At 37.4% G+C, this 16,107-nt stretch overlaps 1 protein-coding gene across 1 annotated transcript in view; it reads left to right on the forward strand.

Annotated features, from left to right (window-relative positions):
* The window catches only part of nox5 (NADPH oxidase, EF-hand calcium binding domain 5), a 41,681-nt gene extending 25,574 nt beyond the window's left edge, over positions 1 to 16,107 (forward strand). The window contains exons 7-16 of the mRNA XM_039772244.1: positions 79 to 254; positions 338 to 520; positions 927 to 1,059; positions 1,136 to 1,272; positions 3,196 to 3,240; positions 3,328 to 3,452; positions 3,528 to 3,612; positions 3,889 to 3,988; positions 4,499 to 4,665; positions 15,976 to 16,107. Coding sequence (XP_039628178.1) covers positions 79 to 254; positions 338 to 520; positions 927 to 1,059; positions 1,136 to 1,272; positions 3,196 to 3,240; positions 3,328 to 3,452; positions 3,528 to 3,612; positions 3,889 to 3,988; positions 4,499 to 4,665; positions 15,976 to 16,107 — 1,283 coding nt within the window. The remainder of the gene's footprint in view (positions 1 to 78; positions 255 to 337; positions 521 to 926; positions 1,060 to 1,135; positions 1,273 to 3,195; positions 3,241 to 3,327; positions 3,453 to 3,527; positions 3,613 to 3,888; positions 3,989 to 4,498; positions 4,666 to 15,975) is intronic.

The raw sequence follows: 16,107 nt of genomic DNA on the forward strand, positions 1-16,107 counted from the left end.
TGTATATGTGAAAAGAACCCATACATGTTTGCATTCTTGTCATGGCATACTATTACACTTCTTTTATGTCGAGATCAGTGGTCCTGACTAAGAACCCAATGAGCTTCCATTTCTGGGAATACCTTCTGACCACCAGACCAGGTATTGGCTGGATCAGTGGCACTGCATCTATCACCGGGGTCATCCTGCAGCTCCTCATCATTCTGATGCTTGTCTGCTCAAGCACATTTGTACGCCGGAGTGGCCACTTTGAGGTGCATAGATGATTATTTTCGAGCCAGTTAGTTGCCTAACTCTGTGACATCTTTGATTATAGCTATGCTTTCCTGCTTTGCAGATATTTTACTGGACACACCTGTCTTACATATGGGTTTGGCTCCTGCTCATATTGCACTGTCCCAACTTCTGGAAGTGGTTTGTTGTCCCTGGAGTGATTTTCTTACTGGAAAAAATTGTAGGCTTGGCTGTGTCTCGGATTGGAGGCCTTTATATTGTTGAAGTCAATCTGTTGCCCTCTAAGGTAGGATGATTTGCTGAAGAGTCACACATGCTGACACCTTATGAGACCTTGAATCTTCCTAAAAAAAAATCTTATTTAACACAATAGTGACTCTATTCAAATGCAGTTTGTAAAGTGGCCAGATGTCAAATGGAGCAAGCAGAATATACCATTAGCATTTTTATTTTATTCTTTACATAGAGCAACGTTTAGGTGTTCCAGGACTAGATATTCCTGGTAAAGCCTACACTTTCTCCTTAGTAATAACCTGAACACAGTTGAGCTAATCCAAGGCCTACTTTTCATTTGGATACTTATAGGCATATGCTCATAAATCATTTAGAATGCCTTCACCCGACCAAATGCTCTTTCTATGACTTTCCAATGTTAAAACCCATTGTCCCTGTTGTCCTGTCTTCATTTACAGGTAACCCATCTTGTTATAAAAAGGCCACAGTTTTTTCACTTTAAACCTGGAGATTATGTTTATATAAACATCCCAGTGATTGCCAAGTATGAATGGCACCCATTTACCATCAGCAGTGCACCTGAGCAGCAAGGTAAGCATGAAAAGGTTGCAGAATTGTGATACATTTTTTTCTCAAGGTTTGTATTGTAATAGAGTGCCTTTCACAGACACACTGTGGCTTCATATCCGGTCACTCGGCCAGTGGACAAATAGGCTCTATGAGCACTTCAGGCGACCACAGGTGATGATCTCAGAAACCAAGAGGCTCACGAAGAGCTTACGAAACAAGCCGAAGCAGAGCCAGGTCAGTGACAGTGATGGCTTCCACTCTTTGAATTTCATTTTTTCTACTATTTCAGGTTTGCTCCTTACAGTGTCTATAAAAAGAATTTATCTCATTGGAAGTTATCACATTTTATTATTAGACAATACTGAATCACAGTGAATTTAGTTTGGCTTTTTTGACACTGGTCAACAGAAAAAGACCCTTTAATGTCAAAGTGAAAACAGACCTCTACAAAGTGGTATAAATTAATAACAAAAATATAACAAAAAATGATTAATCTACATATGTATTAACCACCTTCAAGTCAGTATTTAGGAAACGTACCTTTGTCAGCCATGGCAGCCTTGTGTACAGGTCTCTGTCAGCTTTGCACTTCTGGACACTGCCATTTGTCCTCATTTTTCTTTACAAAAGCTGCTCAAACTCTGTGTGCACTCCAGGACATTAACATTGATGTTTTTATGCCAGTCATGTCTAGCTTTGGCTTCATGCTTGGAACAATCTCTCCCTTGTACGAGGATTTTGCTTATTTTACCCTCACAAACCTTTCAAGGCCTGCTGCAGAAAAGCATCCATACATTCACCCATGATGCTACCATCACCGTGCTTCACTTTGGGGATGGTGTACTTGTGGTAATGTGCAGTATATCATTATGTTTATTTGTGTGCCAAAAGTTTTGTTCTCATCAGACCATAGAACCTTCTTCTAGCTGACTTCAGTGTCACATGTGCACGTTCTGGAAGCCTCTGTGCATTTTTTATACAGTGGCTTTCTCTTTGCCACTCCCCCTTTAAAGTACAACTGGTGCAGCTTCCGGGTAGCAGTTGTTGTCTGAACAGTCTCTTGAATTTGTATCTTGTAACTCCTTTATTCTTATCATAGGTTTACTGTCTCTTTCCTTTTAATAATGACTGATTTAACTAGACTCTAAGGGATATTCAACGACTTGGATATTTTCTTGTCTCCCTTCTCTGTCTGACTTGTGCTTCTCAATCACCTTTTCACAAAGCTGGCTGTAGTTTTATTTTGTCTTCCTTGTGTAGGTTAGGCCACCATACTGACTTGTCAAAGGTTGAACCTCCTGAATAAGGTATATTTATACTATAATCATTAGAAACCCCTTGACTACACAGAGCTGAACTCCATTGAACTAATTATGTTACTTCTAAAACCAGATAGCTGCACCATTGATGATTTAGGGGGGGGTCATAATTAAAGAGGGTGAATACTTATGAGGTCAACCATTTTGTGTTTTATATTTGTAATTAATTTAGGTTTCTTTACAGTGATCTGTTTTCACTCTGACATTAAAGAGACTTTTTCTGTTGATCAGTGTTGATAAATCCATTTGAAATTTATTGTGATTCAGTGTTATATAACATTAATATGTGAAAGCCTCCAAGGGAGTGAGTACTTTTTATTGGCACAGAATCATGCTTACAATTTCCAAGATGTATTTCCACTTTATGCACCATACTCCATCCTATCCAATCTAGTTCAGAGCCCCTACATCAGTCCAGAACAGGCCTTGGGTAGATATTTGACTGAGAATGTTGCATACTGAATTTGATGCGTAGCATGATTGGCTTACTGACACATTAAAGTATGCTCTGCTCTCCTCATGACAGCAACGGCCCTTCAATTTCACGGATCATAATGGGACAGTGGCTTCCAACAGGGATGAGCATATTGAATTGACATCCTACAAAATCAACTGGCTTCCTCAGGGAGGATCACCACAGGCCATGGTTCAGGCTGAGAACGGAGAGTGCCCTCAGTTGCAAGAGGTGGGAGAGATGGCACTGATTGTTACATGCTGTAATACATGGCTTAATGTTTCCTTTAATGTAGCTGTCTTATGCATTGTGCCAATATCTGGAGCTTCTACCTTTTTGTTCAGCAGGCTTTAAAATGACCACAAGGCTTTTCTTTACATGCAGGTATCTCTCAAAATAAATGAAAATCAGAGGTTTTGCAATGTCAAGGTGAGTTATTGTATTCCTCTGTTATGAATGCCAAACAAGCCATTTATACACACCATTCAATTCACCAGTGACTGACTTTTTCACCAGTGCTATGTGGATGGCCCTTATGGAACCCCAACACGGCGAATCTTCACATCAGAACATGCTGTGCTGATCGGAGCAGGTATTGGCATTACTCCTTTTGCTTCCATCCTGCAGAGCATCATGTATCGGTAAGAACTTGTCAGTTTACTCTCTCATTCATCATTTTTCATACAGGAGAAACTAAGGGAATTTTCTAATTGCAGGTATCGCATGCGCAAACAAAATTGTCCCAACTGCAACTATTCTTGGTGTGAAAACCTCAAGGACCATGAAATGAATTTAAGAAAGGTGAGATTCACAGGGGACAATAAGTTTGGTGACACCGGCGGGCAACACTGGACAGGAAAGGTTCACAGTCTTTAACATTTTTTTAAAAAATTGGGACTAATTTTAAATATTACAGTTGGATTATTTTTTTATTTAATGGCTGTAGATGTTCTGCATCTACATGACTTACGAGGTATGAATATTGTTTTTATTAAATATTTGTATACAAATGAACTCTTGATAAGTTAAAAAAGAAACTGCTTTTATGGACATGATATCTGTTATTTCCAATTTCAGGTGGATTTTATTTGGATCAATCGAGACCAGAAATCATTTGAGTGGTTTGTAAGCCTTCTGACCAAACTTGAGATGGACCAGGCAGATGAAGAACCTGAAGGCAAGTCTTATTTGGAAAGGCTACTGTCATCTTGAAACAATATGTTTTAATATTTGTGTTTTACTAACAGTTTCTTCTTAGAAATATGAGGTAATATAAGGCTGGAAAACACTTTTCCCTTTAAAATGTTGGTAGAAAAAGTGCAAATGTGCAGAGTGAAACTGGCACAGAACCTGTTACAATGAAGGCTACAAAAGAGAGTAAGACTTTAATGGAGAGTTACGGTGATGGCTTAGAGTAGAAATATTCAATCACTCCTGAAGTTTTCCAGGTGGCTAAATACAGGTAAACTTCAGAACTGAAGTGACTTGCTTTTGAAGTATCTTGAAGTGCTTTAACTCACTGCTGCATATTTTAGAAGAATATATATTATTCTGTTGAATACATAGATAATTTTTTTAGAGTACTGTTTACAGGTTTATGGTTCAAGTGGATAGATTAATTGTTGGGGAACTGTTCAGACGATTTACTGATTAATGGGTGTGGTTGCTCCTTTTGTTGATTCCACAGGTCGATTCCTTGAGATGCACATGTATATGACTTCAGCTTTGAGTAAAAATGACATGAAAGCCATTGGCTTACAAATGGCCCTGGACCTGCTGGCAAAGAAGGAAAAGCGTGATTCAATCACAGGCCTGAGAACCCGCACCCAGCCAGGCCGCCCAGACTGGAGCAAGGTAGATAGGCACCAAATTTGGACATTCTTAATGAATAATTCAATTCAACTCAGTTTAAGTTTGTATTGTGCTCTTAAGGGCTGTAACAAGTTCACAGGTAAGTGCTATTACAAAAGTTACAAACCACTAATTACATCATGAGTAGACATAAAGATACATAGGAAGACAAAGCATCTCTAAACTGATTATCATTAAGGGAACCGAATAGTATCTGTCCATTAAAAAATTGTTCAACTACAGCCAGTTGACAATGAGGGAGAAGAAAACAAAAACTTTTGTCAGTAGCATATCTGGAGAAAATACACCTCTTGGGGTCCATGATCAGTTATAACAGACAAATTCAACTCATTTTAGACAGGTAGAACAGCTAGTGGCATATAACAGAGACATAGCAACCTGACGGACACACAGATACATAGACACTTGTCCTTTTATTAAGGTGGATGAGTTGATTTCTGTCCGTCATGCAGTTACTCTCTGTTTGATGTACTCAGCATTAACATTTAAAGTGTACTGTGTCCATCCAGTTGCTAAGTCTCAGTTATATGCCATTTTGTTTGTGATGTGTCAACATACATGAGCCAGGGATGAATCCTTAACTGTATAGTAACATAGGAGACATGGTTTGAATCCTGCCTTAGTCCATATTAGGGCTGACTTTTCATATTGTTGCAATGACTTTATGAAATTTTAATTTCTAGGTGGTCTGGATTCCTCTTGTATCCGAAATGTTTACTAGGTTTGGCAAACTGCAATAAGGAAAACATTTCTGTCAAAGTAAATCTAGCACCAACCATAGAAAGTAAATTATTCATAACTTTTAAAGAGTTTAGAAATAATATCAAACATATAAATGTGTAATTACTCCATCCATCCATTATCCAACCCGTTATATCCTAACTACAGGGTCACGGGGGTCTGCTTTGAGCAAATTCCAGCCAACACAGGGCACAAGGCAGGAAACAAACCCCGGGCAGGACACCAGCCCACTACAGGGCACACACAACCACACACCAAGCACACACTAGGGACAATTTAGGATTGTGTAATAACTAATAACAGAAATTATTTAAATTAATGTAACAGCTTATCTCTAAAATGTAGTCATATAATCTGCCACTACATTGGCAGCAGAGGTTCTAGAGATTTCTGTTGCTTTAGCAAGGCTAATTATAAGATCTACTCCAATGGACCTTTAGTATTTGTACTTTTTTTCAAACATCTGAGCAAATATGTTTTTTAGCTTCTTCTGGGTGGACAGATGTAGCATATTCTCACTAGTAGGTAGGAGTTAATTAGAGTGTTTGAGGGTCATATTTGATAATGTGCATTCAAGTGTATTTACTTTAACTGATTTCTTCAGTGTTGTCCAAGTCTAAAATGCCTGAGAGGAAAGCAATGGCAACAAATAGATTGCTAAATCTAAAATAGGAAAATGCTGCAAATCAATAGCAGAAATTCATAACTAATTTTAAAGCACTAACAGCTGCATTTAGGTGGAATTCGAAAGCCCTTACCACTTTATAACAACCTGTTCAAGAAATTGAAGTTTTAGCTGACTTGTCACGACATACTGTAGCCTTTAACCTTAAGCAGAAGACATTGTAGACCATAGGACTCTTCTTTTATTATGGACGTTTTACTATCTTAATAAGTAGAATAGCAAGACCTCAAACAATTAGTAATTGTTTAGTAATTCCAGAGTTATTGAAGTTACATTCTGACAATTCCTCATGTTTCAACTTTTTAAAATATTTAATACTCAGATACACAAAACAAGCATTAAACCAGGATTCAGGCTACCAATTAGTAGGCCAGTTCAGTTATGTGCTAATTGAGAGTGTCATGAAAACTGAACATATATATTTTTATGAAAATTTCAAATATAAAATATTTTATTTTATGATGATTGAATCACCAGTTGATTTCATATTTTCCATGGCTTGCACCACAAAGTCCTTTAATGAAGAAAAATTGAAAAAAGAAGCATGATTAATTAGAACAAATTGTGTTCCCATAAAAACAATTTCAATGGCTCATTGTCCACTTCTTCAATGACCTAACTGTTAGTCAGAGTATGCTGATACCTTTTTTATCAGAAATCATTGACCCACACTATTCACCCCACTACAGGGAGTGCATGTGCCGTAGAACTGTTACCATTTGTCCCTTTCCCTGAAGTTTGCTTGGGTTCCCTATCAGACCCCAAAATAAAAGAGAGACAAACAGGTCCAAGAACGTTAAAAAATTTCCCTTTATATGTTTATTTAACTCTTCTGTGGGGGCTGGACTTTTGTTTGTGTCCAATAAAAACATGGTTTCTTTAGACTATAGCTACAGTATGTGTTGATTTCAAAAACTTCACATTTTTTGCCAAATCAAATTAGACCATGTATCATTTTCACTGAAATTATACTTAAAAAACTGGGTTGCATCTTGTTTTTCTGTGAAAGGAAAGTAGTAGCAAAAATCCATTTAATACTGCTAGAGGACATTATGAATTGAGTTTGTTGTTTTCCTTCTGAATCATGTGAATTGTTTAAAACATATTTATATTGTATTTGTAATCAGGTTTTGTGTACTTGAAGGAAAAATTATAATAATTGGATTAAAATAAACTGATTACCAAGCAATGCCACTTGGTTTAGCCAATGTGCTAGGAATATATCATTTATTAGTTAATAATATTTCTGTGATTCCTCTGTTTTTAGGTGGTCGTTTATATTACATTGACAGTGCTTTCATATCTTAAAAATTATAATGATCATCTCATACATGTTCTTGAAGCTTTTAAAGAATAAGTAATCATTTCACAAATTATGAAAGTGTAGTTTTCTGGTGACTTGCACATTCTTCTCTAATCTGTCTTTGATTATGTATCTGAGTAAGCTGGAAGCAGTACTTGATCCTCCAGCCCCAAATTTATGTGAAGTATTTTTAAATGTTTAATTATTATGGACAACTAATTCAAAATTTTAGCATAATTGTTTTGCCCATACCCACTTCCAGACCAAAAAAAATGTAAACAGATTTTGAAAGGACATGTGAAGTATTTTGGTTCTTTTAGAAATTGTTCAATTTCTTATTTTTCAAGATGTTCAGATACAAATTTACATTTTGGTATTGAAGTGTATATGTTAGATAAAGGTGTGGGGAGCAGGGTTACTACAAATGGTCCCTCATTAAAAAAAATTAACCAATGAGTCTTTTACCAAGTTGGTAATGTTGGTAATAAAGAGTTATTGGCTATTAAGACTGATTTGTAGAAGTACAGACCAGTAGGAGGGAAAACACTTGTATTTGTGATTTTAAACTTGTATCTTAACTAAAGACAGGTACATTTTATAATTCTTAGCTAATTTAATTGTAGAATTTCTTATTATCCATGAGATTAAACAAAAATAAAAAGTATGCAGTATATATAATACATCTACTATATAATAAAACACTAAAGTCTGTGTGTGTCCTGTCCCTAAGAACAATCTGATTGGTCAGTTTGGCTTTGGTGGCAATCCAAAGAGGAAGTGCAAGTGTGAGACAGATGAGGAGAAGTAAAGGCGTAGGAGGCACTCTGAGAGTCACCTTCAAAGACTGGAAGTATAAAAGTGGACAAGAGGCAAGCAAAGCACCCCAAAATGATAGAGATTGAGAAGCAGGCCTTACAGGAATGAGCTCAAGAGAGGGACCACCAGTCAAGAGAGGTTCAGATATCAAAGAAAGGTGACGAATGTACATGTAGGACAAGAGATATCAAATATTTTAACATTTATTCTATTACATGTCTTCACCAGGTAACATGGTTGAATGTATTTATAATGATTTTGGAGTCTGTGTCTATTGAACCAAAACAGCATTTGTGAGATCAGATGAAAAAAGTTGGTTCACAATGGATGTAACGGTTCACTCCAAAGGTGTTCAATAAGTCTGAGGTCAGTGATTTGTGCACACCACTGAAGTTCCTCCATGTCATAAGGGGCCTGGCTTTGTCCTTAGGGGTACAGTCAGGATGGTACAGAAAAGGGCCTCCTCAAAGTTTGAAGCTCACAATTGACTACAATGCCTTTGTATACAGTAGCATTAACAATACCCTTCACTGGAACCAAGGGACCTAGCCCAAACCCTGAAAAACAGCCCCATATCATTATCCTTCATCTACTAAATATACAGTAGGCACTCTGTGGTCTGGTGGTAGCATTCTACTGGCATCTGCCCAGCCTAAATTTGTCCATTAGACTGCCAGAAAGTGAAGCGTGATTAATCACTCAAATCAATTTCCACAGCTTGGCCATGGAAACCTATTTCATAAAGCTCCTAACACGCAGTTCTTGTGCTGATGTTGCTTTCATAAGCAGTTTTGAACTCTTTTGTGAGTGATGCAGCAGATGATAGGCAATTTCTATGTTCTGCATGCCTGAGCTGTTGTTACTTCTAGACACTTCTACATAATACAATAATAGCGATTACAGTTGACCAGGGTAGATCTAATGGAATGGAGAAGAAATTTCAAGTACTAACTGGTGGCAAAAGTGTAATCTTATGACAGTGCCACATTTAATGTCACTGAACTATTTAGTATGACCCCTTCATCTCCCAGTGTTTGTCAGTGGAGATTGCCTTGCTGTGTACTTGATTTCACTCACCTTTTAACAATGGGTGAATACCTGAATTTAATATCTTGAAGAGATGTCCACATATGTATGGCAAAATATAGTGTATACAGTGCATCCGGAAAGTATTCACAACGCATCACTTTTTCCACATTTGTCACAGCCTTATTCCAAAATGGATTAAATTACTTTTTTTCCTCAGAATTCTACACACAACACCCCATAATGACAACGTGAAAAAAGTTTACTTGAGTTGCAAATGTATTAAAAATAAAAAAAACTGAGAAATCTCATGTACATCAGTATTCACAGCCTTTGCCATGAAGCTCAAAATTGAGCTCAGGTGCATCCTGTTTCCCCTGATCATCCTTGAGATGTTTCTGCAGCTTCACTGGAGTCCACCTGTGGTAAATTCAGTTGATGTGACATGATTTGGAAAGGCACACACCTGTCTATAGAAGGTCCCACAGTTGACAGTTCATGTCAGAGCACAAACCAAGCATGAAGTCAAAGGAATTGTCTGTAGACCTCCGAGACAGGATTGTCTCGAGGCACAAATCTGGGGAAGGTTACAGAAAAATTTCTGCTGCTTTGAAGGTCCCAATGAGCACAGTGGCCTCCATCATCCGTAAGTGGAAGAACTTCGAAACCACCAGGACTCTTCCTAGAGCTGGCCGGCCATCTAAACTGAGCGATCGGGAGAGAAGGGCATTAGTCAGGGAAGTGACCAAGAACCCGATGGTCACTCTGTCAGAGCTCCAGAGGTCCTCTGTGGAGAGAGGAAAACCTTCCAGAATGACAACCATCTCTGCAGCAATCCACCAATCAGGCCTGTACGGTAGAGTGGCCAGACGGAAGCCACTCCTTAGTAAAAGGCACATGGCAGCCCTCCTGGAGTTTACCAAAAAGCACCTGAAGGACTCTCAGACCATGAGAAACAAAATTCTCTGGTCTAATGAGACAAAGATTGAACTCTTTGGTGTGGATGCCAGGCGTCACGTTTGAAGGAAACCAGGCACCGCTCATCACCAGGCCAATACCATCCCTACAGTGAAGCATGGTGGTGGCAGCATCATGCTGTGAGGATGTTTATCAGCGGCAGGAACTGGGAGACTAGTCAGGATAAAGGGAAAGATGACTGCAGCAATGTAAAGAGACATCCTGGATGAAAACCTGCTCCAGAGCGCTCTTGACCTCAGACTGGGGCGACGGTTCATCTTTCAGCAGGACAATGACAGTAAGCACACAGCCAAGATACCAAAGGAGTGGCTTCAGGACAACTCTGTGAATGTCCAGCCACAGCCCAGACTTGAATCTGATTGAACATCTCTGGAGAGATCTTAAAATGGCTGTGCACCGACGCTTCTCATCCAACCTGATGGAGCTTGAGAGGTGCTGCAAAGAGGAATGGGCGAAACTAGTCCAGGATAGGTGTGCCAAGCTTGTGGCATCATATTCAAAAAGACTTGAGGCTGTAATTGCTGCCAAAGGTGCATCGACAAAGTATTGAGCAAAGGCTGTGAATACTTATGTACATGTGATTTCTCAGTTTTTTTATTTTTAATAAATTTGCAAAAACCTCAAGTAAACTTTTTTCATGTTGTCATTATGGGGTGTTGTGTGTAGAATTCTGAGGAAAAAAATGAATTTAATCCATTTTGGTATAAGGCTGTAACATAACAAAATGTGGAAAAAGTGATGCACTGTGAACACTTTCCGGATACACTGTATATATGGAATATTATTTTTTATAGTATATATATAATGATTAGAGTCTAATATCAGTTTCCCAAAGATATATCTTACTAGCACCTGTTAGTTTAACTTCTGAAGAACATATCAAGCACAAAGGAGGAGTATCGGTCCTAGTTCTGTGGCTGATAAGTTTGGCACTGCAGTGTGGAAATGGGGTCATGATTCCCTTGTTGCTAGAACTTCCAGGGCAAAGGAATTAATTTTTTGATATACATGGCCTCCTAAATTGATATACATGGCCTCCTACTATTTAGGATTTTGAAATGTACAAAGAAAAAAGCCAAGCAAAATGACACCTTTTATTGGCTAACTAATGTACAAAAAAATCATGTGAACAATGCAGTAGAGTTAAGACTGTTACATGCAATTTTAATTGCTTGCTGTGTTCTTAACCTGTGGCTGAATACAATTGGAAACTCTGTAATCAAATTTTGTAAATTATTTAACTCTGTCACATAGATAAATTAAACTTTTGTTTGGTGTTTAATTTCCCAAAATGGAACAACTGAACTTCAAAACTACAGACAGGTAAGGTACAGATATGATAGTTTTACTACCTTTTTCAGTTTTGAAGTATCACATATACCAAGACTCCATTATATCTGACAAATGACCTGGATTTATTTAGTTTTGGAGAGCACACTTGTAAAAGAGCTTTTATCAATACAAACATACACTGCACAAAGACAAGCATACAGATAGATATCTACATTCTCATGTTTCTGCTTTTCAGAATGGCTGGAGCTGCATGTTAACAAAGGTTAAATGATAATTAAATGTTATAGAATCTAGTGCATTTAGTATTTTATTTTTATCTTTTTTAATAGCCACTTAATTAACATTACCCCAAAATGATTTCAGATCTCTCTCAATATTATTAATGTAAAAAAACTAAAAGTATGTGAATACAAGAGGAGTGCTACTCCACGATAAACTGCAACTCAAATTTATCATTATGTGTACATATCATCATGTCTCATCATTCTCAAAGAAAATTCAAGGACATGGAGGGCAGCAGCCTGTCCCAGCTAAACTGAGCACAAGGCAGGAAACAGCCCTGGATAAGATTCCACTCCACATGAGTGGACACTCAGCATACAATGTCCGGTTTGAAATTGACAATCAACCTATCCAGCATGTCTTAAGGGATGTAAAAGTAAAATCTGGGTACCTAATGGAAAACCCACAAAAGCATGAGAAGAAGTGAACATGCAAACTCCAATAGTCACATGTAAGCCATGGAGTAACATTCTTACTTGCACCTCTCTCAAACAGTAGTGCCTGTAATACCATATACCAACTACCACACAGCAATTTTATCGACGATCTTGGAGCGATGTCCTAACTTTTGCAAAGTCCTGGTTGTGCCACAGTTCCTTCACTACTTATTGAAGGGCTTTATGGAATTCCTCGGTATACTGTACAAAATTCATTCTAAACAATGTACTTGTTACTGATCTGTACCTACCAACAATAAGATTCTGCACATCCTTTGTTATTTTCTTTTGGACCTTGGTTATTTCTGCCCCAAAAAAATCTTAAGGGAAATTACTCAGAAACAGTTGATTTCATGTTGGGCCAATCATAATACCTTTGGTTTATGTTGGGTGAAGTGAATTTACCTTTGTGCATGACCTGAAATGAGACTGGCTAAATATGAATGCAGTTATAACAACAAAGGTATTGATCTTTTCTTCATTCTTTTCCTTAATATAATATATCAGTTCTTCACTTAAATATTGTTAATTCCAAAATCTTATTAAAAGTGAAAAATAGATCAAACATGATTCCTCTTGATTTCAACCTTAAGATCAACAAAAGATACAATTTCAATAAGGGTGTGTTGATTTAAATTAATTGGTAAAATTCCTGAGGACTGGAAATTTACAAATAATATCCTGTTAAATAAAAGAATGATCAGGCAGATCCAAGTAACTACAGGGTGGCCCACGAAAAAGTAGCCCGCCTTCCTGCCAGAGTGGCGCGCCGATTGACTACCCTCATCACAAAAGCTGTGTAGACGTAGTGCAAACGTGCGAGTACGAGTTGAGCGACATATTCCATTCCACACAGAATCATTTTCAGCACTTTCTGTAAAGAGTGAGTAAAGATTTTTGCATTTCAAGTTCTTTCTTTATGGAAGGGTGCCTTTTTTTGCCAGGGTGGTGGGCTACTTTTTCGTGGGCCACCCTGTATAAGCCAATAAGCTTAATGTGCATCATGGATAAATTAATAGTAGGAATTATTATGGAAAAAATTCAACATCACATTACAAGAACAGGAGTTTTAGTGAACAGTCAACGTGGGCTCAGGTGGGAGTGGTTGTGTTTTACTAATATGCTGCAATTTTATGAGGAATAACACAAAAATTCAATCAGAGAGGTGCAAATGATATTGTTATTTTGATTTTCTGAAAGCATGTGATATGGTGCCATGTGAGAGGTTGGGCATTAAACTAAAAAGAGTGTACATTCAGGTCAGAGCATGTAGATGAGAACAAAATTGCCTAAAACACAGGAAGCAAAGGGTTATGGTGCAAGAAACCTTATCAGAATTGGATGATGTTAAGAGTGTTGTTCCTCATAGGTCATTGTTAGGGTCCACTGTTATTTCTAATATGTACAGTATAAAATATCTTGACAGGAATATGAACAAGCAGCTGTTCAAGTTTGCAGATGATACCAAGATAGGTGGAATGGCAGATAATCTAAAAGTAGTTAAATCATTCCAGACATACATGGGCAGAATACTGGTTTGGGAAAATGTGTGGCAGATGCAATTTAATGTAAGTAAATGTAAATAAAGTATTACACATAGGAACTAGTAATGTTAGATTTGAATACACAGTGGGAGGTCTGAAAGTTGAAAATGCATCCCTTATGCAAAGGACATGGGACTCATGGCGGACTTGTCACTATGTACATCCATACAGAAGTGATGAAGAAGGCTAGTTTATATAGTACAATGTGTGGAGTACAAGTCAAAGGCATGTATGCTTAAGCTTTATAATGAACTAGTGAGGCCTCACCTGAAGTACTGTGTACAGTTGTGGCTACAGTAATGTTAGAAAAAGCCCAGAGGAGAGTAACTAGGCTGATTTCAGGATGGCAGAGTATGAGATATGGGCAAAGATTAAAGGGGTCAAACCTTTTTTGTTTAAGCACACAGAGATTAAGAGGTGATATGACTGAAGTTTTTTTTAATATTGTGGATGGTGTTACAACAGTGGATCCCAGCTGTTACTTTAAAATTAGTTCAATAAGAATACAGGAACAGAACTGAAAATTTGTTAATGGTAAATTTTTCACAAAAATTAAAAAAATGTTTTCTTTGCACAGAGAACTACAGACACATAGAATAAATTACCAAGTAGAGAGGTGGAGATTAAGATTTTCGGGACATACAAAACTCAATTTGATATTAATTTAAAGAAATTAGGTGGATAGGATTGGCAAGTTCTGTTAGGTTAAATAGCTTGTTCTAGTCAAAGTATTTCTAATGTCCTAATTATCAGTAAGCACTATATCTCATAATATCATTCCCAATGTAGGTGTCCTCAGTTATTCTTTAAATTTTTGTTTATTCCATATTTTAGACTTGAGTACATTCTTAGTTCTGTAATTTATGAAGACATTGTGCTGTAAACAAAATGCCCTTCTACAGTAAGTACATCAGTAGGATGCATTTCTTCACCAACCACACCAGCTCTGTTCAACCATTTTCAAATTGTGTGGAGTTGCTGTATGAGTAAAAAAAAAATAACATAAATGAAAGATATGGGTGGTGCATTGTAACACCATTATTAACACAGCAGAATTAAAAAATGACACAAAATGAAAATAAATATACATCTCTCTATTATATAAAAAAATCCTGGGACAAGACAAGACTTTCTCAGAGAGACACTTTCACGTCCCGAGAGACGAGACTTTGTGCCAAGAGATTTAACCACGCCTGGGTCCAGAAATAAATGACAAAGAGTAGATGACAAAGTAGAACGTCATAAAGAATATAAAAACTTTGGCACAATACACATGCAGAGCAGGTTAAAGATAATGAAAGTACTAAAATTCGAAAGTCTCAAAAAATGATAGCAAAGATCACATTAGCATAAACAAATTGAAATTATTAGTCTGTGAAATAACAGAACACCAAAAAGAGATCGTATTTTCGTCTAATTCATGTTGCCATCAGGGAAAACTGTGTTTCTTCCCAATGAAGAGGCGTATCTGTGAGAATTAAAAGATTTGTTGTTTGGTGAAAGTGAAATCCACATACACGAGTGGCAGAGACGCGAAGTGGCTGGCACATAGCACAGGGTTGGCAAGTGAAGTGAGCAGGGGGCAAAGCCCCCTAGTTAAAATTATTCTTAACCACCCGTCTGCTGTGCTTCCCCATCCAATATTACTTTTGGAATAATCTGGTTACACTAGGTATATGTACGATGTAATGGAGGCATTCTATATGACTACCTAATACAGAGCAAGGAGCACCAAAGTCCATATTTTTGTGAAATTGGTTTTATTAAATGTAATATTTAAAGGAAGGATGATATCTGAGAGAATAAAATAAACAGAAACCAAATCAAACCCTAGATAAACCATCAAATCTGGCTGCATAATTTCAAGTGACTGTCTATTATGTGGGACGACATAAAGACAACATAACAACATAAAGTTCAGTGCCTCAAGCCCCCACAACTGCCTTTCCACTAAACTCCCAAACTCTCCTCACCTCTCTTCCTAATCTCTGGTCGCACAACCATCCTGTTACTTGATCATTTGCCCCAATGAAACTGCAACCCTATGCAATTACCACCATGTTGTGTAGAATTACTTCAGAATGAAGCACATTTCTTTATGTGGTATTACTTTAGAAGTGATAAGCAAATTACAAAACCATTATGAAATATTTTAAATTTGGTTTCTTCTCCTTCTTTGTCTCACAGGTATTTCATAAAGTGGCTGAAGAAAAAAAGGGCAAAGTGCATGTGTTCTTCTGTGGATCACCAGCCCTAGCTAAGGTCATCAAAGCTCAATGTGAACAGTTTGGTTTCAAGTTTTATAAAGAAAACTTCTAA

Source organism: Polypterus senegalus, chromosome 12 (assembly GCF_016835505.1).
Source record: "Polypterus senegalus isolate Bchr_013 chromosome 12, ASM1683550v1, whole genome shotgun sequence".
NCBI classification, from domain to species: Eukaryota; Metazoa; Chordata; class Cladistia; order Polypteriformes; family Polypteridae; genus Polypterus; species Polypterus senegalus.